Raw genomic sequence first — 26,709 nt, 5'->3', positions numbered from 1 at the left:
TGGTCCCTGCCCTGAAGCGATTACAATCTAAATCTATGAGCAACAACTGCTGAGGGAAGGTGCGACAAGCCAAGGAAATAATGGGATTATTTTATCCAATTTGTTTACAAGGCGCCCATTCAACGTGCAACCTCGGGGCCAACTCAAGGCAAAACCCAGCCCAACCCACTACAGACTTTTATTTCGGAGTGAAAACCATAAACTTCCCCCACGGTTTTCACTAGAAGCCCCCCGTCCTGCCCACAGGCCTCCCACTCGCCTTCTCGGTACAAGCCCGTCCAGCGCCCACCCTCAGCCCCCAGCCCCCGGCACTGCGCTCTGACCGGCCGGCTGGCGGCCCCGCTAGCCCGCGCGCGCTGGCTTTGGGCATGGAGAGAAGCCCCGCCCAGCTCTCCTGAGGGCGGGGCTGTCACGGGCCGCGGGCGTCACTGCACGGGGAGGCCCAGCGTGGCGAAGAGACAGGAACTGCCCCACCCGGCTCGAAGCTCGGCATCAAAAGGGCAGCGGCAGCAGCAGTGCTGAATCGCCCGCGCGACAGAAGGAAATGCGTCTGCGTCTGCCGCTCTGCTGTCCAATGGGAGAAGCGGAGTGGGCGGAGCGGCGCGGCGAGGTGCCGCCTGCCGGGCCTCCGCTCCCTGCCGCACAAGGGACGGGACCGTAGAGGGAAGGGGCAGCCGCCTCCTCTCCTCCTTGTTAGCGCGCAGCGCAGGTGGCGGCGGCGGCACTATGGCGGCCGAGGATGGTGACGGCGAAGGGGTCCGAGTGCTCCAGAACCTGCGGGGGAAGATCTGTGAGTGAGAGAGCGGGGAGGGGAGCGGGGCCTGGGGAGGGGCCGGCCGGGCACGGACACTACGGGGGCCTTTCTGCCCTGGGCTGCCGCACTGAGTCACCGCTGTTGCCCTGGACCTCTCTCCTTCGGTCCTCCCTGTGCGGGCGCTGTCCTTTCTTCCAGGTTTCCCTTTTGTCCGCGCCCTCTTCCTGCCTCTTGGGGCCGGCTCCTGCCCCGGCGTGTGGGGCGGCGGCGAAGGGGGAGAGGAGGCGTCTCGGGGTGGGTGGCTTTTGCTCTGCTCTGGAGGGCAAGAGGTGTGAAGGCTACAGGCAACTGGTATCTTAATGGAGGCGCTAACGAGGTACGGTAGGGAATGGGCAGCTCTGTGGGTGTGGGCATGGGGTGGCACGGGTGTGTGTGGGAGGTGTGGAGGCCTCTCTGGGGTGGGCATGGGCACAGGCAGCTCTGTGGGGTTGGGGTGGCATGGGTGTGTGTGGGAGGTGTGGAGGCCTCTGGGGTGTGAAAGGTGGGCATGAGCATGGGCAGCCCTGTGTGGTTGTGGTGGTCTGGGTGTATGTGGGAGCTATGGGTTATGGGCTCTCGTGTTTGTGGGGGGCATGGGTAGGGTGGCACTGAGGTATAGGTAGAGGACATAGGGTTGTGTGGGGCAGGGTGGGCATACATGGGGGTTGTAGTGGGATATGAGTGGAGGGATTGGGAATGTGGGGGTAGGGTGGGTATGGATGGGGGTGGTACTGGGGTTCACTCTGGGTATGGGTAGAGGGCTCTGGGTGTGTTTGGAGGGTAGGGCAAACATGAGTTGGAGATCAGCATTTCTGTCTGGAGGTGGTGGATTAAGTGTTCCGACGGGCTGCTGTCTGGATGCATCTCTGGCAAAGGAGTTACTGAGGCTGCGAGCTGGGTGGATATGTGCAGAGGAAGCTGGCAGTAGGAGAGAGTGAATGAGTTATTGAGGTAAGGGCCTGTATGCAGTTGAGACAGAGGGACTTGGTGATGAGGAGCACGACTGACACATGCAGAGTCAATTGGCACTGTAGAAGTTGTTCTTGGGAGGAATGGATTTCTGTTTGAGGGCAGAGAATTAGTTATTGGGAGCAGAAATGACACATGCAGAGGAAATTGACATGTAGTTGAGGGTGCTGTTGAGCAGTTGGAGTTGAGATGCTGCAATGAGTGCACGTTTCAGTGAAGCATTTTTTTTTTTATGCCAACAAACAAAAACTCAGCTCCACAAAACCCTAGGCATAAGAGTCTATTTGTCAAGCAAATCTTGCGAAATTATTGATGTAGCAGGAAGTTGGTACAAGGCTACTCTGGAAACAGTAACTTGTGTTAATGTGGGGTGGGAGGGGGGAGAGAGAGAAAAAGAGTCAGATTTTTGTTGGTGGATGAGGAAGGGCTGTCATAGCTAAAGCTGCGTAAATTCAGTAACCTGGAAAACCAAATGATGAATGTCCTAAGACATGGGGGCAGGAGGGAGGGTGAAGAGGGAGACAGATAATGTGTGATGCGACCGACAAGGACTTCAAAGCAGCTAAGAGAAGAAACAGGATGTGTGGTGGCTTCCTGAGGGGTTATCAAAATGCATTCATACAACTCAAATGTAACCCATTTATTTCCTTTCTCACGCATTTAATCAATCTCTTTCATACAGTAATTAATGAGAATGAAATGCAGTATTATTAAATTTGGCAATGGAGTAGAATTATGGATCTATTATAAATATGTTTGGATTTATCAGTGTTAACTCAAATGGTAAAATACAAACAACAAAAATTTAGAGAAGAATTCTACAATGTAACATCCAATTCTGCAAAATCATTTAATATTTTTTCCCCCCCGGGAAAATGTTATACTGTATTAAAATTCACATTGCTGTACAAAATGTATTTGTATTTACTTAAAAGATGAATGTAGAGGGCTAGAACTGTTATTACACAGAGGGTTCTTGATTTATTTTATCTGTTTGTGAGTTTTATATTCTCACAAGTAGTAATTCTTCTGCTCTACTCCGCACTGATTAGGCCTCAACTGGAGTATTGGCGCCCAGAACTGGACACACCTTTCAGGAAAGATGTGGGCAAATCGGAGAGAGTCCAGAGAAGAGCAAAAAAATGATTAAAGGTCTAGAAAACATGACCTATGAAGGAAGATTGAGAAAATTGGGTTTGTTTAGTCTGGAAAAAAGAAGACTGAGAGGGGACATAACAGTTTTCAAGTACATAAAAGGTTGTACTTCTTAAGGATAGGACAAGAAGTAATGGGCTTAAATTGCAGCAAGGGAGGTTTAGGTTGGACATTAGGAAAAACTTCCTAACTGTCAGGATGGTTAAGCACTGGAATAAATTGCCTAGGGAGGCTGTGGAATCTCCATCACTGGTGGTTTTAAAAGCAGGTTAGACAAACACCTGTCAGGGATGGTTTAGATAATATTTAGTCCTGCCATGAGTGCAGGGAACTGGACTAGATGACCTCTCGAGGTCTCTTCCGGTCCTATGATTCTATTATATGAAATATACATCTCCATGGTTTGTAAGCACCATATGGGGTAGACTCTTCTCTTAACTTTTGATTTCTGTATTTCATTCTGCAAATTAGTTGTAATACATATCTTGACAATTTAACTGATTTTTTTCAATAAATATTTGAGAGATCATTTATTGTCAAATATTAAAGTCAAGAAACCTTAATTTAAAAAATATATATATAATTATGGTTGAATTTCCTATTAAATTAAATTGAGTAAAGCGCATACTTTGAAAGAACCCAAGTGCATTCCCAAACTTGATGTCTGAATTTGACCTTTGTCAATGGAAGACCAGGTCATGAGGATAAGACAGTGTCCTGTGTGACTGGAGTCGGGGAGAAAAGGGAGGAGATAGTATCACTGAAAGGCTGTTGCCTAGTTTTGCATGCTCAAGAGTCAAAATCTTAAGGTTTGGTTAGGTTTTAGTATTTTTCTCTCTTGAGATTTCAGGTGTATGTAAATTGATTCAGAAGTAAAGTAAAAATAGCTTTTCTTGTGATACTTTGGTACCACCAGTCCTGGTAAGGATGTGAAATGGAAAAGCAGTTAAATGTTTAATTCTCTTGAGCCTCACAGGATCACTTTTGAGTCTTTGTGGGATGGAAAACAGAGAGTGGCTTTTATTTTGTTGTAACCAATATATTTATTCTTGATGATTACCCCCCAGATTTTACTTGCAACTAATAACACCATAGTTAGAAGGGCTTTACGCCATGGAAGACTTGCGGATATTTCTTCCTTAACACTCTAAATCCAATTACCTCTCACATATATTTGATGATTAGAAAGTAATATGTGAAATTCCTTAAAATTGGTGTTGAAATGAGTTTGTTTCCTCTCATACCATATGTTCTTAATTCACCCCACAGTGATGTTATAACTGAATTTAATGGCAATCATTTACATGGCAAATAAACTCAGTATTATGACTTCTGCAGGATTCACACAATACAGGGAATACAGTTTGGGATGATGGGTCAACAGGTGTAGCCCTTTGCGAGAAGAGCTGTTGTTTGCAGGTGAACCTGATGGAAAGAGGTGCGGACATTGCAGCGTGGAAGGAGCATTGTAAGCTAGAAAGAGGTGAAGGTGGGATAACTGAGGTGAAGCTGGACTTTGCAACCAGGGAGAGGAAGAGTTGGAAAAACTTTGTATTGTGATGGTAACTTACAGTTTTTTTCCTAAGTGAGTACTGGATGTTTATTATATTAATCTTTTGTATACATTGTTGTTCCTTCCACATTTCTGGGTTTTTCCTATATAAAGTTTGAAATTTAAGGTTATTTATTGTGTTGGCTTGCATCTGCCTCTCTTCACAGTTGGCATAGCCTAGCTGAGGCCTGGGTCACTGCAGTTGGCATCGTGAACAGGATAGGAAGAGTTCAAAGCAGGAGATAACCATCTTAGAACAACAGGAGTCACGGTAATGCAGGGGAAAGGTCGACAGGAGGGCAACTCATACCGGCACCCCTAACCATGCCACATCTTTGTTGCCTAGATTTTTCTAGAGAAGACTGTTGGGGAATTTAAGGCTGCTTCAGCTGATGTTCAGATTGCATAAGCTGCCAGAAAGACAGAAAATAGAGATTCTGTTGGGGCAATTAGAGGATGCAGCTAAAAGGGAAGTGCGAACATGGCCGGAAAATGTAAAAGGGACTGTAGAACAGGTATTTGGAAGGCTAAGCTGTATGTTTGACATTCATACCTTGTCAGAACTGAAGCAGAGGTTGTTCTGCACAATCCAGAGTCCAGCAGAAAGTGTAAGCGAATACACGTTGGAATTACAAGAGGCTTTGCAAGCAATAGAAAAGTTAGAACTACATGAAGTCCAAGATACTGATAAAATGCTGAAGAGCAAATTTGTTGAGGGACTAATATAACGATACTTGATGGAGGGAACTATAACTAAGACAGAATCCAGAAATTTCTTTCTAGACTTTATAAAATTTATAGGATGTCGAGAACCAACACGGGACAGTTGAAGTGTGTCCGCAGCATGGATACAAATTTGTCATTGCCTTGTGGCCTGGAGATGGTGGGCGCTGTGTGGTGCAGGCTAGCCAGAAATCAGAGGATGGTAATTCTGGAATGGAAGACACTTTTTCAGAGAATTTTTAAAAGGGATCTAGAGGATTTGAAGAAAGCACTCCACTTAAGGAGAGAAATTCAGCATATGACACTGGATTTGAAATAGGAGTTCCTAGCACCTAGACAATACAGATGCAGGACATGGGGAGTCAGAATGGATATAGGACAACAGATAAGTTTGATCATGTTGGCAGCCCTATTTGCGGAAGATGCAGTGAGGTGAGACATATAGAAAGGACGTGCATGTCTCAAAATTCTAATGCCATGTCTTGAAACACAATGCCTTGGCAGGGGAGGGGTCAGATCTCAGGGAGACAGAGAATAGACCTGAATGACACAAAGGGCAGGCTTCTGCTATGGGGAGCTGTCCGACTGTGTTGGTTAAGAATAATGGGATAGAAATATGGGCCTTGCTGGATGCTCGGTCTCAAGTTACCACCTTACACAGTTAATGTTTTAGGAAACATTGGACTCTCAATTGGTTGTTGAGTAGCAGGAACAAGGTGAAATTGGTAGCAGGAAATGGTTTGGCTATCCCACGTGTCGGCTATATAGAAGCTGAAATTCAAATTGGAACTAGTAAATACCAGATCAAGTTTTGTGAGTGTGTTTTTTTTTGGTAGCAATGTCAACAGTGACTGTTTACTCCCAGTAATCATTGGTATGAATCGACTGCAACATTGTTACGAGAGTGTTGCAAGTATTAAAGCAGTGGTCCTCAACCTTTTTGTGGCCAGTAGCACATTAATGTTTCCAGAAAAGTGTGGAAGGCGCCAACAGTTTATCAAGGCTTATTTTGTATTTGTACATTAAATAATATGAAAAACATCATATTTAATATTGCATAATATATGAATCCAGAGAGAACCGCGAGGACAGAGAACACAGATGCCCACAGCCCCGGAGTTCTCGGTCCCCGGCAGGCGCGGGGCCGCGGCTTCTCTCCAGCTTAAGCTGCGACCCTGTGCCTGCCAGGGACTGAGAACACCAGCACCTGCAGCCCCGGAGTTCTCTGTCCCTGTCAGGTGCGGGGCTGCAGCTTCTCTCCCCTGCTGGGCACTAGGCAGGCGCACATAAATGCCCCGGCAGGCGCCATGGAACCTGTGGGCACCGTGTTGGGGACCACTGTTTTGATGAGGGAAGCTGCTAACCCTGATCCTTTAATACAAAGTCTTGAAGAATATTAGACCTATACCAAGTTATCAAAATTTTGCCAGTTAGTATGGGGAAAGTGAGAATAGAATATCTGCATCCCATCAAGCAGCACCCAAATACAGAAACCATTCTAATTTGTAAAACAAAAGTTGGTCTACAAGGTCAGATTGTATTGCTTTACAGAAGCCTTGTTTGGGTAAAGGAGATTCCATGGTGGAAGTCTTTTCACAGTGAAAAAATAATTAGTACCTGTTAAGATTCTGAATTATGGAGTCAGACCTATGACACTATGCAGAAATCGGATGGTTGGGCATCTGATGCACATAGAGTAGGAAGACATCTTGGAGCAATTGGTCGAAATTGTTTCCTTGTTTGAGGATGTATCCCAGTGGTATGGTGTACTGTATCTGGGTGGCACACCAAAAATCCGGATGATGTTGTGAGAGCGCTTTTTCATGTTTCTTAATCAATTGTACTGATCTTTCTATCTGCTCTGCAGGTGCTGAAGCCATTCCCAAGTCTGTGTCCTTTGTCCAGGTGTATAGATGTATCCCACCATCCTGGATCTCTTGTCTGCAGGTGTCCTACCTCCCCAACCTGTTCCTTGGAGCCCAAGATATCTTCCCAACCTTTGCCCATCAGATACCCAATGCTACCAATTCCAATAGACCTGGGGTGGGCAAACTATGGCCCGTGGGCCAGATCCAGCCCCTCAGGGCTTGGGATCCGGCTGCAGGATTGTCCACCGTGGCACTGTGGGCCCCACGCCACTCTGACACCACTTCCTTGTGGCCCCCAGGTGGGGGGGACACAGGGCTCTGTGTGTTGCCCTTGCCTCCAGGCACCACCCCTCGCACCTCCCATTGGCCAGGAATGGGGAACCACGGCCAATGGGAGCTTTGGAAGAGGTACCTGGAGGCGCAACAAGGGCAGTGCACGCGGAGTCCTCCGCCCCCACACCGCTAGGGACCGTGGCGCTTCCTGGAGTGGTGCGGGGCCGGGGACAGGGCAGGCATGCAGGGAGCCTGCCCTGGCCCCAGTGCGTGCCGCTGCTACCCTGGAGACCGAACCCCTCCTGCGCCCTGCCCCCCAACCCCCTGCCCTGAGCCCCCTGCCGCATCCCTCTTGCACACACACCCCCTGCCCTGAGCCCCCTGCCGCACCCCTCCTGCACCCCAACCTCTGAATTGAGCCCCCTTCGCAGTCTGCACCCCTCCTGCACCCCAATCCCTTGCCCTTAGCCCCTTCCCGCACACCACACCCCCTCCCTCACCCCAACCCCCTGCCCCAGCCCTGTATACAATTTCCCCACCCAGATGTGGCCTTCGGACCAAAAAGTTTGCCCACCCCTGCAATAGACAATTAAGAGTTTCTTTTGGATTAGGATGAAGGAAGACATCATCCAGTGGTGTCAGAACTGTGAAACTTGCAACCTGAAAAATAAAATTGGCAGTTTTGATAGAGCTTGGTTGCATCCTATTGATAGCAATGGTCTATTGGAATTGGTAGCATTAGATAATTTAAAATTGGATGGGATGGAGTTACATATGTGCTTATCATGACTGAAATTTGTGATGGAGGTTCCTGTGAAGGATTTGTCTGCTCAGAGTATAGCCCAGGCCTTCTGAATCCATTTTGCAAGGCTTTATGGTACACAACAGAAATGTTGAGTCAGGGAGCTGGGTTTGAGTCCCAGTTGTTAAAGAACATTGTACACTTTATTAGAGAGGCAAGATGGGTGAGGTGATATCTTCTTTCGGGCCAACTTCTGTTGGTGAGAGAGGATGTGACTACACAGCAGCAAGACACCTGCGGCTGGCCTGCGTCAGCCAACTCCGCTTCACGGGGGTTGGGTGCAGGGCTGTTTCGTTGCTGTGTAGACTTCTGGGCTCAGGCCGGAGCCGCAGCTGGCTCCCCCAGGCCTCCTCCCCCCTGGCAGGGGCTGGAGCAGCCCCCAGGCTTGCCCTGCAGCTGTGGTTCTGCCTCCCCTCCCCACTCCACCCACAACGCCTCCCCCCTAAGATTCAATTGAGTATTTATGGCATAAGTAATGGACCGTGATTTTGTTTCTTTCCCGTGACCTGTCAATGACTTTTACTAAAAATACCTGTGATTAAATTGTAGCCTTAGTAATAAGCTATAAATCCAGTGTCCCTGTTCAGTCCAGGGTTTTTGGTGTTTAGCAGGGTAATGAATTTAAGCTCTTGGGCTCAACTTTTGAAAGTGTTGTGCAGGGTTCCTTTGAGGATAACTGGTAGGTCAGATACAGAGTGATTGCTTTGTGAAAAGTGTTCACCCACAGGTGATAAAGTGTTTTTGTCTTTTATCATTTTCCTGCTTGAGCTTATATAAGAGTGTAGTGATTGTTTGGTTTCCCCCACATAATTATTTCTGGATTTAGTGCACTGGATGAGGTATACCACATGTTGTGATAGGCATATGTAGGCCTCATGGATTTTGAAAGATGGGGGGGGGGGGGGGGGGTGTTGATCATTGTAGCAGTGGAAATATGTTTGCAGGTTTTATATTTGTTCAGGCAGGGTCTGGTGCCCCTTTGAGTTGGTGTGTCCTGGTCTGTGGGAAGCTTGCTTCTGATGATGAACTTGGAAAGGTTGGGTTCTTTTTTTTTTTTTTTTTTTTTTTTTTTTAAGGCTGGAAGAGGGGCTTCAGGAATAGGTCCCCATCAAGTATGGGTTGTAGTTGTTTGATGCCCAGTATGGGTTCCAATGTGAGGTGTAAGCGACATCTAGGGGTGCGTGTTCAGGGTTTTATTTCTGTATTGAAGCAAGTTCTTTTGGGGTATTTGCGTGGCCTGTTCTGTGACCTGATCTACTGGTGTAGTGGAGTGTCCTTGTTTGGTCAATGCAGTTTTAAGTGTGTTAAGGTGTATATCTTGGACTTTGTCCTCAGAGCATATTCTGTGATATCTAAGGCCTTGTCTACACTGATACTTTACAGCACTGCAACTGTCTCACTCGGTTATGAAAAAACACCCTCCCTGAGTGCTGCCAGTCTCAGTGCTTTAAAGTGGCTGTGTAGACAGTGCACCAGCACTGGGAGCTATTCCCCTCATGGGGATGATTTTTTTTACTGTGCTGGGAGACCAGCGCTGGTGCTGTGACTGCACAGCTACGTTAAAGTGCTGCCGTGGCAGCACTTTAATTTTGCTGGTGAAGACATACTCTGAGTATCTGGCTGTAAATTGGGGTGGTTATTGGATCTGTAAAGGTAGGTGCAGTCAGCCATGAGTTTCTTGTATTTGGTTGTCTGTGGGGTTCCATTGTTGAAGCTGATTTGGTGTCCAGGAAGTTGATGCTAGGATGGGAGAATTCCAGAGAAAGTTTAATGGATGGGTGGTGCTTGTTGTGGTGGAAATCTATGATTGAGTTTAGGCAGTCTGTCCAGAGGAGTATTAAAATAACATCTGTGTCTCAAGTATATAATTGGTTTTGTAACACATTTTGTCCAGAAATTCTTCAAGGTGGCCTATGAAGAGATTGGTGTATTGGGTAGCTACCCTAGTTCCCATGGCTGTTCCCATGGTTTGGAAAAAAATATGTTTGTTGAATGTAAGATTGTTGTGGGTGAGGATGAAATGGATGAGTTTGGCAGTGTGTTGGGGTGAATATCTGAGGGTTGTACAGTGTCTTGTAAATATCTGAGGCAGGAAGCTATGCCATCATTGTGAGGGATGTTGGTGTATAGGGAAGTAACATCCATGGTGGTGAGGACAGTGTTCTGAGGGAGGCTGTTAATATTGCAGAGTTGGTGGAGGAAGTCAGTTGTGTCCTAGAGGAAGCTGGCCCTTTGTGTGGTGAGTGGTTGGATACTTTATGGCAGTCATAAAATGAAAACCGCATATTATCTGCAGACAGATGTGTGAAAAAATTAATCCGATTATAATTGGGGCACAGAGCTTCTGACTGGTGAAGTTGACCATTAGGATGCTGACAGAGGGAATACAGTTTAGGCGCCCCAGGTCAGAAACTATCATTCACAGGTGGACCTGCTAGAAAGAAGTGCTGTTATTGCAGTGTCCAAACAAAGGAGCATTGTAAGCTGGAGAGAGAGGTGAAGGTGGGACAGCTGAGGTGAAGGTGGGACAGCTGGGGTGAAGCTGGATTTTGCAGCCCTGAAGAGGAGGAGTTGATTCCCTCTTGGGGTGTCAGTTTGTTGCTGAAAAACTTCTTTTATTGTGATGATTTACAGTTTGTTTTCCTAAGCGAGTATTATTACTACTATGCTGTTTATATTATTAAAGGGAGAGGGGGACCAGAAATTTAGCAGGAACAGTAATATGCATTTTAAGATTATCTCCGTTGTGTTGGCTTATGTCTGCCTCCATGAGCGTCGGCAGCTTTTCTGCCATCCTAGGCGGCAGAAGGTCCCGCCCCGAAATGCCGCCTCCCACAGAGGCAGTGCAAGGTCCCGCCACTGAAATACTGCTGCGGTCGCCGCCCCCCTAATTGTAGTGCCCTAGGCAACCGCCTAAGTCGCCTAATGGGTTGCACCAGCCCTCTGCCTCTCTTCACAGTAGCCATAGCCTGGCTGAGGCCTGGGTCACTGCATTACCTCAGACAAGACTACATTTCAGTAGTGGATGTAGTTTGTTCCTGTATGGCTAGTTCAGTGCTTTTGGATTCTTTGGAATGAAAGGTGTTATGTTTAAATATTAATTCATTTAAATCTCTTTATTTCAAGCTGCCATGTTTAGAGGAAGCATTGAGCATTGCATGTATGAACACAACCCACGATACTTTCTGCTGAGTGAAACTGATTGTAATTTTATAATTCTGGTCTGTCTTACTCAGTAGTAGTAATTCCTTATCTTCCTCTGCTTGATCCATTGCAAATGCATGTCACTTGATAAAAGGATTCCATCATTCTGCTTGGCTAAGATGGCTCATTAGGTGCCGAGTACAGACTTGTTGGTTGTTTTGCCGCAATACCTACATTTAACAGGTTAAGGAACTAGTAGATGAAAGCATGTACTGTCTCATGGATATTGCAGTTTGGCTATGTAATCCACCATCTGTCCTATGTTTTTGTTTTGTTTGAAAGCAGCCTCTGGGTATGTCTGCACTGCAATTAAACACCTGCAGCTGGCCCATGACTCCGGCTTGAGCTGTAGGACTGTAAAACTGTGGTGTAGATGTTCGTGACCTGCAGGTTTATGGCCCCCCAGCCCAAGTCAGCTTACATGAGCTAGCTGCAGGTGTTTAATTGCAGTGTAGACATACCCTATGTGGCTGGTGAAGGTAGCTTGCTTTCTTGGTGTTTTAATAATAATAATAATAATAATTTATGGAGATATCCCATCTCCTAGAACTGGAAGGGACCTTGAAAGGTCATAGAGTCCAGCCCCCTGCCTTCACTAGCAGGACCAAGTACTGATTTTGCCCCAGATCCCCAAGTGGCCCCCTCAAGGATTGAACTCACAACCCTGGGTTTAGCAGGCTAATGCTCAAACCACTGAGCTATCCCTCCCCCCTAATATATATGATTGGGTCCACACTTGGAACCAATAGTATTTGTAACAAGTTGTTCGCCCAGCTTTACTGGGGAAGAGCCATAAAGAAATTTATATTTCCCTGAACTGTGCCTGCCAGGGACTGAGAACACCGGCACCTGCCGTGTCATAAAGAAATGAGAGCGAGACTAATTATGTATGCTATAATGGGCTTGCATTTTGGATAAAAGCAATATTAGGTTTTGCTCCTACACAGTACCTAAAGCTGTCCCACTTCATAATGTACTTTTTATTTAAAACCGATTAAATAAAATTAAGGGAAAGCTTGGAACACTGATCAAGCAACAATTCTTACATTTAAATATAATTCAAAATCCCCATACTAGTGTCAGGTTGCAAGAGTTAGTAGTATTAGCATTGTGACAAAGTATCAGAAATAACAGTCGTTACTAGCACCCCATTATCTATAAATTTCCAGGATTATCACACTGTCACTCTAAAGCCTAAAATGTCTGTATAGTTAGTGAAACAAGATGAGTGAGGTAATATCTTTTATGGACCAACTTCTTGTGGCAAGAGAAACTTTTGAGCTTACAGAGTTCTTCTGAAGTTGCTCCAGTAAAATATATTACTTTGCCCACCTTGTCTCTCCAATAGCCTGAGACCAACACAGCTACAACACCACTGTATGTGCCGTCAGTTTGAAGCAATGGAAACCGCTACAAAGCTGTATGTAGGTTGAGAGCTTTTTTGGTTCAGACTATCACCAGGCTGAATCATCACTAGGTTTCATCGTCTGATACCATCCAATTATTAATTTTTCAGCCATTTTGACTTTCTGATTACACTCAAAGTATACAGCTACAGTAAGGTATGCATTTATGCTATACCAAGAGTCCTAGACCATAGAAATAATACAATCAACACCCTTATTCTCTAGCTAATTTGCATGCAACTATTTCATTGGTTGCCAGAGGGAGACTCCACAGATGGTGGATTATATGGCCCAACTGCCATAGTTCTTCAAAACCACCACAACCAGCACACAAAATAACTCCAAACACACATAGCCCCTCACAACATCACACACCCTTCATTTGCCACCCACACACCAACACAAATCTTATGGGATTCTCTCTCTGTGTTACTCTGAAACCTGCAATGTCTATTGAGTCAGCATGAAGCGATGGAAACAGCTACAATCATGGTTAAGTGCTCTTTTTGTTCAGAATAAGACCAGGTTCAGCCATCACTGGGCCATACAGGAATCAGGCGAAATGTTAGAATCCAAAGGTTCTGTGGCAATTGAAATGTGACAGCTGGTCAGAGAAGAGGAGAACAACAGCTATGTGGGTTAACAAACAAGTGGCTGTGCCTCCAGTCAGATAGCAACTCTGTGCACAAACAACAACATTGCTCCCTACAACATAGCACATGGAAACAAGAGCCCCAAAATACTAGCTCTCTATATTATTTCCTGTTCACTAATACGCACTGCTTTGCACAGTGTTAGCATATTTAACATTACTGTGGTTTGTGAACGTCTTTGTGAATGCGTTTCCTGCTATGGTGTTTGGTGCAATAGTACACAGACACAGTGGTGTGAAGGTACAATAAGTACTGGAGTTATCTGATTCCAAGCCACACAGAATGTGCAGAAGTGAAAAGAAGTTCCCGTACATACTGCTATATAGTGGCACTGTTACCAGTACGACTCTAAGCTTTGACCATGGAAAATATGTATATTAATTTTTCAATAACATGTGGCATATTGAGACCGGCTTTTATATAAAGCTTTTAGTGGTACTTAGGATGACCTGCATAACTTGCTCTAACTGGTCTACTCATGCATGTATGTTTATTGAGATGTGATATAAATTTTATGTAGTTTCCAATAAAGGCACTGTAGGGATTGATTACTAGTTTCAATTTCATAGGAGAATCTTTCCCTCAAACAGTTCTAAAAAGTTAGTTTTGATGCTGTATATCAAGTGACATTCTGTCCCTAATGCTGCTTTCTAGGGCTTTCCACATCAGTTGACTGTAACCTTATGTTCAGTATTACTTTTGGGGCTTTTATTAAAACTTATAACTCCTTAACAATTCTCTTTATGGTAGTTTAGGTTAAGGGACATGTCTGCATGTGGTTTTTTTAAATGTCATTGACATTCCTGGGGACAGCTACAGAACACGTGCATTGCTGGGAAAGCACGTACCATCATTGCTGTATCTGAATCCTGACTTGGATAGATCACTTTCTGTTCCTAGTTAGTGATCACTGCAAGACAGCCAGTTGCAGTCTTTCGGATGCAGACATTTTGTCCACTTGCAACTGGACTAAGACAAGCAATAACCCTTACAAAATCTTCCAACCCTCCCAGTATGGGTAGGCACTTTTACTTGCATGGACCTCACAGTAGTGACTGTATCTCAAGGATTTTTAAAATAGGTAGAAATTACAGACTTGAAGGAAGATAGATATTGTAGGGAAAATAATCTGATTAGTTTATAGGGTTTGGGGGCATGTGTGGGTGTGAAGAACTTTATTGTGGCGGGAGGAGGGACAACTATTGGGGAGTTGGGGGGTGAAAATGTCTCAGTTTCAGTGCCAAGAGGGAGACAAGACAACCAGCAACAAATTGACCAGGATGGAACCAAGCCAGTTAGCCGTAAGGAGAATTGACAGAAATCAAAAGTCTTTTATGACCTTTCCACTTAACTGAAATCTTGAATGACCTTTTCCCCTGGCCAAATCCCAGAGCCTCTACTGAGTTCTTCAACCTTTTGACCCCATTGACTGCTTACTACTACTAAAAACCCTGTCCTTGATTATCTTTCCAGGTTACTTTCTCTCTTGCTTATTTTTCTGTCGCCCTCTTTCAGAAGGCTATTGGGGGAAGAGAAAAAAACAATACTAGGAAAATAAACTATTGTTTCTTACTGAGAATACATTGATACTGTTAAGTAAAAATTGTTCACGGTTGCATACCAAAAGGAGCTTCAGTGATTAAGATCTTCTATAATGAACCAACTTAAACCAGTGTTTATTTTAAAAAACAACAATACTGTCAACGTTTCAGCCAAATCATATATTTGTCTTATGACTTGCAACCAAATCATAACTGAGATGAGACTTCTCTAGGGAAAGTGCACATGTTGCAGGAAGTGGTATTATTGAAGCAGTGTGTTAATGAATCAGTGTTATATTTTTTTCTGAGTCAGTAGTGAACCATTTCTTTAGTATAGTGTGCTTTTCTGGTAGTTTCCTTTTTCTGGATAAAATACAGCACAGAAGTCCTGTCTACTTGTGATTATCTTAACCATTCCCTACTGTTGCAAAAATTGGTTAATTGATTTCTTTATATATTCACCCCCAACTCCTCAGTAGTGTGTGTGTAAAATAAATATATATAAATAAATGCTATATTAAGTTTTTGAACAAAACAGCTGTGTGCTGCTAAACAGTTGCCTTGTGCCATCCATAGGTAACTCCGTTACAGTAGTGGGTGAAGTAATTTGTGTGTGTATAATACCTTGTGCTCATTTTGGATGAAAAGTGCTATAAATTTGTAAATGGCTGGATATTAATTGCATAAAAAATAACTTGTCTAATAGTGTGACAGGGTTTCTGGGGTGAAACCTGGACTGTGGGACCACAGAGGCCTCTGTCCCACCAACCTGGGATATTCTCCTCCCCCCCCCCCCCCCCCCCCCGATGCTGTGTCAGGCCTCAAACCTCTTGCAGGTACTGCCCTTACACAGACATTCATAGGCAGGAACACACCCAACTGAGTTACACTCAGCCATTCGTGAACCAACGGAGAAGCTGCAGCCAATTCCCCCTAGCTCCCCAACTTTGCATCCCAGAACTATACTGTCTTGCACTGGTCAGAAGCCTGGCCAGTGCAAGTTCATTACCCAGTCTGTCCCTCCCTTGATGTAGAGAGAACACTCCATTAGCTCTTGTAAACTGAGCTGAGATTTTCCAAGCACTTCAACCAAAACACGTTGTTTTAGGTTAAATATAAAACACATTTATTAACTACAGAAAGATAGATTAAGTGATTATAAGGAGCAGGCATAGAAATCAGAGTTGGTTATTTAAGAAACAAGAATAAATTCTCATCCTGACAGATGGTACAAAAAAGGTCACAGATCCTCAATACACAGGCTGGGATTGCCTTCCAGCATGGGACCACCATTCCCCAGTTCAAAGTCTTTCCTCCAGATGTGTTTCCAGGTGTTGTGTGGTGGAGGGAGTGAGGTCCAGTGATGTCACTTCCCCTCTCTTTTTTTATAGTTTCTTCCAGCTTACTGGAAAGACCTTTTTGCTGACATGGGGATCAGTCAATTTCCCTTTGGTCAAGCAGTCTCCATTGTCTAAGTGTTCTCTCTGGGAAGTCTCCATTGTACACAGTTCCTGGGATAGTGGATTCTTTCCTTGATGGGTATTGATGAGCTGAGCCATTAACCACTGTCTGGCTACTCCATTGTTGTACCTGAAAGGCTGGCTGTGGGTGTTCCCAACCTCACAACATATTTTAGTAACACACACACATAGCAAAACTTCATAACTTCACATACAATGATAGTACATACAGTGGTGAATATGGAGGTTCTAGGGTGCTGCTCTGGGGTAGAGTGTTACAAATGGTAAGTCTAAGATTTTAGTGGCTGGTAACCTTATATTTTTTTTTTCTCTGTTTAAAATTACTTCATTGCTTATTAACAGGTGAAGCCAAAAATTTAGTGCCATACTCTGGACCCAACAAAATGAGAGACTGTTTCTGTACCATAAACTTGGACCAAGAAGAAGTTTTTCGTACACAGGTGGTTGAAAAGTCTTTAAGGTACATCTACATTTTTAGACTTAAGTTTCTGTGAAATAACTTCAGCATTGTACGAGATATATTATCTTGTGCAGGTTATTTTTTTTTTTTTAAACTGTAGTTCTTATGTGCCCCTTTCTTCTCTACATAATACAAAATATTTGCCTAGCTCTGTTTTTCATTCTTCTTGTTTGCTGAGTAGTATCCCATCTACTGTGTGTCTGGTGTATTGTGTTTTTTAATGAGTTGAGGGCTGTGATCTGGACAAAACTGTCTGACTTGTAAATCTTGAGAGTAACTAAAATGAAAACAACTGGTTCAAAAGCACTGCACATGTATTTAAAATAAAGAAATGCCTACTATATTCTGAAAATCCTTGCACAACCAACTTCTTTTGGTTAACTTAACATTCTTCTTCAGGATATTTTCAAGAGAAAGAGGGCTGCCCTTGTTCTTTGGTCTCTTCTTTTACTATTTCTGCCTTCTGTATTCATTATTCAGCCTTCAAAGTAGAATTCTAACAATAGTATCTGAATCCTGCAGAACCTGTTCCTAGAGTACAGGAGTTCAAATTTTCCCACTCAATCTTCAGTTTTTTTGTGATATCTCCTGATTTGATATTGAGATCACTCTTGAAAATCTTGTTTCTTGAACGTGTAACTTATGCTAACATAGTATAGTTCTGTAGTGGCTAGACCAGCCACTTTTCCCGACAGAAGTTACATTGGCATAAAGTTGCTGTGGTTAGTATATCACTTGTGTGCATACCTACTTGGCTTCTTTCATCAGCACGCTGCATACTCACCAGTAGTTTGTTTTGGTGCACAGTGTAGTGCACTATGAGTTGATATCCTAGTGTAAAACTTGCCACCATGCAGCATCCTCTTTTGGCAATGCATGGTGGGGCAGAAACAAGTCGTGTAGAGGTGACTAGGACAATGGGGTCAAGTTCCCATCATGCAGCTTTCTCCACCCCATAATACCATCTCTATCCCATAATTTTCAAGTGTATTTAGAAAATCCTGCAAACCTGCGAAGGACTTGTCACCCTTTGCCATTTCTTACAGAAGCATGGAGCTTGCACAGCGCTGCACTCTTGTCCTGAGTATTGCAAGCATAGGACACATGATTGTCTGGTATTTGGAGAGCTGCAAGAAGAGCCACGGGGAACATGACAATTTCCTGGAGGTCAGATTGCTGTGAGACAAAGCGAGGACCAATTCATGATTGTTGATGGCATTCATGGAGCACCTGTGAACAGTGGATCACTGCTTCTGGGCCCGAGACACGAACCCTGACTGGTGGGTTTGCATTGTAATGCGGGCTTGGGATGACAAGCAGTGTGCATACTGCTGGGGCTGACCTGAACTGCAGTGGAGTCTCAAATAGGTCCTGATTCATGGCATGGCTGGGTTTTCCTCTCCCCCCCGTCGCATGTCCCACTGCCTCTTCTTTGCTGTTCACATCAGGGGCCTGTGACTTAGGCTTCTTGGAGGTATCCACAACCACATGCAGGCTTTCTGCCAATATGGCATGTAGTTCTTTGAAAAATGGCAGATCTGCAGCTTGGCACTTGATCAACTGTTGGCTTTACTGGCCTTCTGGAATGCTGCCACAGTTCCTTTGCTTTCACATGGTGGTGCCATGATGATCCCTGTCATATCCCTTCTCCTGCATCTCTTGTGCAGTTTGCTCATAGATTTCTGCATTTCTGTGGATATGTTTGTTCTGTAGTTGTTGCATAGCCTCTTCAGACAGGCCCAGGAGATCCAATATCTCCTGTCTACCCCAACCTGCAGTGCATCTGGAGTGTGTCAACTGGGCAGTTGTGCACAACAATGGAGAATTGCTAGTTGTGCTTGCCAAGCTGTATAATCACAAAAAGGCACTTCAAAAATTTTGCAGAGCTTTAAAGGGGGGGAGGCACCTTCTGGTCTCTGTGACCCCTGGCAGTCAAGGTCACCATTGTGACCAGAACAGTCAGTGTGAGGCATTGTGGGACAATTGCTGGAGGACTATTAGGCATGGTGTTACCTCTGTCAACCCTACGTTTGCACTTCATCGACCTCCATATATCCACCATGGCTCAACGCCACTCAGAAGTGGGGTTACTTTGTCAGCATAATGGAGAGCTTACATTGATGGGAGACACATTTAAGTGTAGACACGTGCACAACTAGGTCGACCTAAGGCAGCTTATGTTGACCTAATTTTATAGAGTAGACCAGGCCTAGGTAAAGTTCTCCTAGTTGCTATATACACTGGAAATAAGCTTCTGAAATCTTGTCACCAATGTTGAAACATAGTGAATGTGCACATTTCTATTTGTTTATATATACACGTATACAATAAAGGTTTATAGCCATTCTTTAAGTCCACTGGAACTGTACGAGTTCAGCTGTATTGGCCATGTCAAAACCTTTACAGATTCAGTGCACTTAAAAACAGAGCTTTTCTATGTTAACTTTTATAAGAACATTTATATGGTGGTATCCGAATCTTGTATCTCTTTAGTAAAAAGAGAGTTCTCCTTTTTAACCTCTTAAGATAACTACATTAATGAGACCCATTAGTTCCATAGTACAGTTGTGAAGGAGCACTCTACTCGCTGCTGGATGACACCTCCTCCTGCTCATTCTGGGGATTAGTGTTGCAAGGTCAACTCCCCTTCCTGCTGTTGTACTCGATCTCTCTGTCTGCAGCCCCTTTCTTGGTCCATGAATTACTACTCTTCATGTTTCAGCCCTACAGCCAGGTCACTGTATGCATTTCCCCCTTCTGGGATACCAAAGTCTGTCTTCTCAACCCAGGCAGTCTTTTCCCTTCACTGCTTCAGAGTGCCACTTCCTCGGTAGCTGGCAGGGGAACCTGGCCCCTCTCTCTCTTCTGGCTGAGGGACCTTCTAATCAGCAGCCAACATTTGTTCCCTTCTAGACCTTACTACCTTTCCCTGAGCCCTTTCCTTACCATCCCGCACCCTTCCCGTTTCTGGGTTTGCCAACCTTACTATTCCTTCCCAGGGAGCAACTGCAGGCTACTTGTCTTGGTAGCCCCAAACACTCCTCCCTTCTCCCAGGGAATCACTGCAGCCCCTCTCTATCACTCAATGGCTTTATAGAAGCCCTGCCTGTTCATACACAGGTGAGCTTCCTCCAATTAGGGATTTTCTCTCAGCCTTAATTTTCCCAGCTTGCAGCCCAATAGGTAAATTGGCCCATCTGAACACTCCATCACAACAATATCCATAAAATTCATATAAAAGTGTGTGTTTGTGTGTACACAGACACACACACACACAGACACACACACACACAGACACACTTAAATTCATAATGGTACTGAAACCAAATGACTCTTAACTAGATTAATAGCAATTGGCACTTAAATCTTATTGATGTATAACATTGTAATATAATTTTCATTTAATTTTTTTTTTGAGAAAGAACTTAGGATCTTGGATACCCACTGAGTATTTCTCCAACACACAACTTGTATTCATAAAATGGAAAAACTTCCCTAAAGGGTTAAGATGGTTACTGTTTCAGTGGAGTCTTTTTTTGGTGTCTATTTGTAGTCTGTACAAATCTATGAAATGCCATAAAACAAGCTATGTTCTAGCAGCAAATGAGCTAAAGTGGGATGTATGTTGTTAGACTATTGGTACATGGTGTGAAGCTTTAGGTAAAAAGTCTACACTCTTGAAGCTTGCCCCAATAATCTACTAATGCACACCCTATTGTGCCTTATTGCTATGCTAATTTAGAATACCAAATTAAATCAGAAAAAGGCAAACTTGCCGTTCTGTGTTGTACTAGTATTTATTAATTGACCTAATTCTTCCCAATTCTCAGCATAGATCGGGGCGGGCAAAATTTTTGGCCGGAGGGCCGCATCGGGTTTCAGAAATTGTATGGAGGGCGGGTTAGGGGAGGCTGCGCCTCCCCAAACAGGCAGGCGTGGCCCAGCCCCCACCCCCTATCCGCCTGCCCCCGCTTCTCGCCCCTGATGGGGGGCCCCCCACTGAATCTCTGCCCCATTCACCCAGCTGCTCCCGGACCCCCCTCGCCCCTAACTGCTCCCTGCTGCTCCATCCAACCCTCTCCCTCCTTCCTGAATGCTCCCCTCCCGGGACCCCTGCCCCATCCAACCACCCCTTCTCCCTGACCGCCCCCAGAACCCCCACCCCTGACTGCCCCCAGCTGCCCCATGCAACCCTCCCCCTCTTTCCTGTTCTCCACCCTCTGACCACCCCCCGAACTCCCCTGCCCTCTACCCAACCACCCTCCCCCGCTCCCTGCCCCCTTACCGTGCTGCCTGGAGCACCGGTAGCTGGTGGTGCTGCTGCACCATGAGAGGCAGCCGCACCACCCGGCTGGAACCAGCCACACACCGTGCAGCACAGAGCACCGGGTCAGGCCAGGCTCTGCAGCTGCGCTGCCCCAGGAGCTTGCCACCCAGAGTATTACGCTAGTGGCACAGTGAGCTGAGGCTCGGGGGGGGGGGGGGGGAACAGCAGGGGAGGGGCCGGAGGCTAGCCTCCCAGGCCACGAGCTCAGGGGCCGGGGAGAACGGTCCTGCAGGCCGGATGTGGCCCGCAGCCTCTGGCATAGATGATAGTAAATGGTGTATTAAAGTCATATTGTTAATTTTACAAACAGTACTTCAGTATATTTTACTGATTATTGTACAGATGATAATTAAACCTAAATGACAGCTTTCAAAGAAAATATATTACATGATGATACTACTTTATTTGCTTGATACATCATTAAATATGTCTCACAGGCACTTGTCCAAATTGAGGTCCTACTGTAGTAGTAACAACTAATATAAATTTATGTTGTGGAAATGTCCTCTGGTTAAACATCTCTGGAAAGAAGTTGACACTAGAATTAAGGTGATTTTTGGAACCTTCAAAAATCAGTCAAGAACTACATATTAGGATATTTACCTGTGAATTTGGGCTTATCAGTACGTGGGGTTCGTGGTTTCTGAGAGTTGGAAAAGTAAATCTGGGCACAGAACAGAACAATGACGTTCTGATCTAGCAGACAAGGAAAGGATCATGTTCTGCCACAGGGATCAGCTACACAAGTTTGAAGAAATCTGGGTTCCATTTTTTTAGAAATAAGTCTTTTAGGGTACAGGCTTTCTTTTCTGGAAAGAGGTGAATAAATATGTTGAAAGAACTGAAATAATTCCTCTGAAATTTTAGTGCTTGACTTAATTTCTTTTAATCACTTAAATTTACAAATGGCTTTGTTTTAACACTTGAATCTTTGTCATCATAGACCTGAACATCTGTCTCAGTAGTTACTAGTATAATATATCACTAGAATATTGTGGACACAGAAGCAAATGAGTAAACAAAACATAAAAACTCTGGAGCACCTCAAAGTTATTTGGTGAACTGGGACTGGGAACTGGGAAGGAGTGAGATTTCCCTTCATAACGCGAACATTTTGGAAAATGGGATTCTTGAATTCTGGGGAAGAGAAAAATCTCTCCTGCATGTAACTTAATTTTTTGTGCAACATTACATCTGGGTTAAAAGTTAACTTGCCACATTTTAGCAGATGTTATCTTCTATAAATTCTACAACAAAATATGTTGCTATTTACAGTTACTTTTCCCCCCTCTTTTTTTTTTTTTTTTTTTCCCCAGTCCTTTCTTTGGTGAAGAGTTTTACTTTGAGATTCCAAGAACATTCCAGTGTTTGTCCTTCTATATTTATGATAAGAGCGTTTTACAAAGAGACCTGCGTATAGGTAAGAACTAGTATATTCTGAAAATAACCTTTACTGTTGAAATTGTGTAAAAGATGTCTCTAGTCTAAAGCAGGGATGGGCAAACTACGGCCAACAGGCAAGACCTGGCCCTCCAGCCATTTTAATTTGGCCCTTGAGCGCCCAGTGGGGAGTGGGGTCTGGGGCTTGCCCCTCTCTAGCAGGGAAGCAGGGTCGGGGACTGTTCCATGTGGCTCCTGAAAGCAGCAGCATGGCCACCCTCTGGCTCCTACATGTAGAGGTAGCCAGGGGGCTCCTCTCTACATGCTGCTCCTGCCCCAAGCACCGCCCCTGTAGCTCCTATTGGCCGGGAACCACAGCCAATGGGAGCTTCAGGGGCAGTGCCTGCGGACAGGGCAGCATGTAGAGCTGCCTGGTTGTGCCTCTGCGTAGGAGCCAGAGAAGGGACATGCCACTGCTTCTGGGAGCCGCTTGAGGTAAGTGCTGCCTTGAGCCTGCACTCCTGGAGCCTCCCCCCGTGCCCCAACCTCCTACCCCAGCCCTGATTCCCCCTCCTGCCTTCCAACCCCCTCAATTCCAGCCCAGAGCACCCTCCTGCACCCCAAACCACTCACAGAATCCGTAGAATTATAAAATATCAGGGTTGGAAGGGACCTCAGGAGGTCATCTAGTCCAACCTCCTGCTCAAAGCAGGACCAATCCTGGGAAGGAGGGATAGCTGACTGGTTTGAGCATTGGCCTGCTAAACCCAGGTGAGTTTAGTCCTTTAAGGGGGGCCATTTAGGGATCTGGGGCAAAAAAAAAAAAAAAATCTCATCCCTAGCCCCACCCCAGAGCCCACACCCCCAGCCAGAGCCTGTATCCCTTTCCGCACCCCAACCACTCGTTCCCAGCCCAGAGCGCCCTCCTACACCCCAAACTCCTCAGCCCCGTCCCAGCCCTGATCCTCATCCTGCCCTCCGAACCTCTCGGTCCCAACCCTGAGCCACCTCCGACCCCCAGAATTCCTCATTTCTGCCCCCCCCCCCCCCGAGAGCCCACACCCCCTCCCATACCCCAACCCCAATTTTGTGAGCATTCGTGGCCCGCCATACGATTTTTATTCCCAGATGTGGCCCTCGGGCCAAATAGTTTGCCCACCCATGGTCTAAAGGTGCAGTGTGGGGGGTTTCGTTTTTGTGGGGGGGTTGTACAGACAATTTTATCTCAGCACACAGTTTAAAATTAATTAAAATACAGTACTATTCTATATTGGGTACAGGAGTCTGCTTAATTTTGTCCTATTCTAACTTGGCCCTTTTGGAGGGTGATAGAACAACTTAATATAATTACTCACCATATTCAGTGCATTTCAGAAAAAATATGTAATTTGCCCTTTGGTTTCTACAACTCCATGCCAACAAAATATTTGGATCATTGTTTGTATTTGGAAATATGTAGTGGAAGTACTGTTTAAATTTGCTGAAGACTTCCTAAGACATTTTAGTTTTGTCATGAAATGGCTAAAAGGTACATATGCTGCAAAATGTTTTACATGAGTAAGCTTACCTGATAAAATGAAAGGAAATGAACTGTTTTCACTGTATAATTGCCCTTTTGCCGCTGCTTTTGTGAAGACTCTGGATAAACAGTTCTTTTAACAACTCTAAGTGTTCAGTGGAAATAGTTACTTCACATTACTTGAACTGAGGAAGGAAATACTTTGTGCCAGATAATTTGGAATAATCGCTTTTGCACTGAATTGCTTTTTGAAAAAGCGATTTACCTTTAATTTTCTATTTTTAAACATTCTTCAGCACCTTTATTGTTCTCTTAAACATTAATTTTGTTTAGCATTTAAAGGGACATATTAACTTGTTTTCAAGCAGAAGTTTAATTTTACCTAGTATTGTTACTTGTCACATCCAAGGTAATGAGTGCAATTAAAGAGATACTACTTCCTCCAGTTTGTTTACTGTTTTTGTATAGTCCTTTTTCACTGTTTTCCCTACATGGGTAATTTCCCTTATTTGTTTGGGTGTTTCGTACAGCATCAAAGGAGAGCAAAGAATTTTAAAAATTATAGTACATTTGCCACTTTTTGTGTCTTAGTGTTAAACAACTTGAATTTTTTAAAGATTAGATTTTAAATTGAAGTTGTCTCTTATTAAAAGTAATATCTAATGCTTCCATGGGAAAGTCAGTTGCTTACATTATCACACTTTTTTTTTTTTCTGTAGGAAAGGTAGCAATCAAAAAAGAGGACTTATGCAAATATACCAGCAAAGAGACATGGTTTTTGCTTCAGCCTGTTGATTCTAATTCAGAGGTCCAGGTAACTATTAATGTCAAAATTAAAGAAAAAATGTTACATACATGGTAAAAGTTCTAGTTGCAGTAATATAAGTATTTTTAGGAATTACAGATTTGGGGAGCAGCTGGGTGATTTCTGTAACTTTAAGTGCCTGCTTCATTTCTAATAGTAATATCCATGCATTTCTAAAATGGATATGTTGTATTGTTTCTCATGACCGCTTTTCAAGAAGTAACATGACTGAGAGCAATCTTGGTAGGAAAATTATAGTAACTGTGTGTGTGTGTGTGTGTGTGTGTGTGTCAGAAAAATATAGTGTATTTCTTTACATTACAAATATATATTGACTTAAAAACATTGTGCAAAAGGCATGTGCTTGCAGAGAGGAGGGGTGAAGAACTGGGAAATATACAAACTTGTTTTGTTTTTTCCATTTAAGTGTCTTGGTAGTATAGCACAGTGTTAGATATATGTAATTTGAAATGGTGTTTGAAGGACCTCCGGGTTGGAGTATTCTGGCCTTCCTGTGGAATGTTTTTTAAATACCTGACACTGGGTACATTCCAAAAATAATTTTTCTCTTCTTGAGCCTAAGAGTTATGTTCCGCTGGCAGCGTTGTCTTAGCAGCACCTAGAGATGAGTTGAATTCTACTGTAAGCAGGTAAATTGCATTAGTCATCCTTTCAGTTTGATGGAGAACATTCAACAGGAGCCTCTTGAGAACCTCCTTTAGAATGTTGCTGCTGTGGTTATTTTTATGTATTAAAAAAACTTAGTACGATTTTCTCAAACTTATACAAGGGCAGGACCCACAACCCTTCAGTTAATCTGGTCAGGAGGATTAAACTTTCTGTAAAAGGGGGATCTATGGGTGAGATTTTCAAATAGGGTAGACATGTTAATGCCCAGAATTATCCACTTGTGCATTGTAATTTTACACATGTAGAATTACATTACCTGGGCATGCAGGTAGGCACAGAGTTGTGTGCCCAAACTTGTTGGAAAAATCTGTCTTTGTGCAAAGAAACGTCTGAATTAATATCATATACTATTAGAACAAATCAAAACATTGCTTAATTTAGTGTTTCATTCTCCCCCCCCCCCCCCCCCCAGTACCATGTGAGTGCTAATCAACCATATCCTTCTCCCAGAAAGCCATTCAAAATGTGGAAATGTCATTCCTTCTTTGGTTTAAGTGGGTATCGCACTTGATTCTTATTTGCAAAGAAATACATGGAACAGTAGCTTGCTTTTAGCTGTATACTCTACATGTATTAGGCAAATATGAAGCTGTTCATAAACAACTTTAGTGTATAGTGTTCTAGATACAGAAAAATAGCGAACTTTGTTCTCTCAAATAACAATGCAGGAAATGTTCACTTTTTCCAAAAGTGGCTTGTAAATGCCGCTTTTTTTTTTTTTTCTATACCATCCACTCTTCAGACTATGCACTTAGCCATCTGTTCTCTGCTGTTTTCCACCTGATTCCCATCCCTAATTCTGAGTGCAGCTGGATGACATAGCACTGAAGTAGCATATGTTCCTTTGGTGTATTCAGGATACACTTTTTTGCTCTTGGGCTTTTTTTTTTTTCTCTTCTACCTTTATTAATTTAGTGAAGCTGTGCTTACCATATGCCTGATGAATAACCTAAATTTCATACAGAGGCAAAATATTGGCCATCACTAATATAACGTTAACACCTATTTAGGAAATGTCAGCAATAGAGATGCTAATTCTAATTAACTATAGAGATGTTTTGTGTTCTGGCATACATTTGCAGATGCAGAAAAACTAGATGGAGCCATG

General features: G+C 44.1%; 1 protein-coding gene across 6 annotated transcripts in view; it reads left to right on the top strand.

Moving 5' to 3' along the window:
* The first annotated feature begins 434 nt into the window (after positions 1–434).
* Positions 435–26,709, top strand: part of RASA2 (RAS p21 protein activator 2) — a 95,840-nt gene continuing 69,565 nt past the window's right edge. For 4 of the 6 annotated variants that reach the window (XR_006175238.2, XR_010590643.1, XM_005282616.5 and 1 more), the window contains exons 1-4: positions 435–790; positions 16,763–16,880; positions 22,524–22,627; positions 24,826–24,920. Coding sequence is in view for 2 of the 6 variants with exons in the window: in XM_005282616.5 (XP_005282673.1) it covers positions 727–790; positions 16,763–16,880; positions 22,524–22,627; positions 24,826–24,920 (381 nt within the window). In the remaining 4 variants the exon portion in view is untranslated. The remainder of the gene's footprint in view (positions 791–16,762; positions 16,881–22,523; positions 22,628–24,825; positions 24,921–26,709) is intronic. The other 2 variants (XR_010590642.1, XR_010590644.1) reach the window with 2 other exon arrangements.

This window comes from Chrysemys picta, chromosome 9, assembly GCF_011386835.1.
Source record: "Chrysemys picta bellii isolate R12L10 chromosome 9, ASM1138683v2, whole genome shotgun sequence".
NCBI lineage: Eukaryota > Metazoa > Chordata > Testudines > Emydidae > Chrysemys > Chrysemys picta.
The sequence above is the reverse complement of the archived record's forward strand: the minus strand, read 5'-3'. Positions and strand labels throughout refer to the sequence as shown.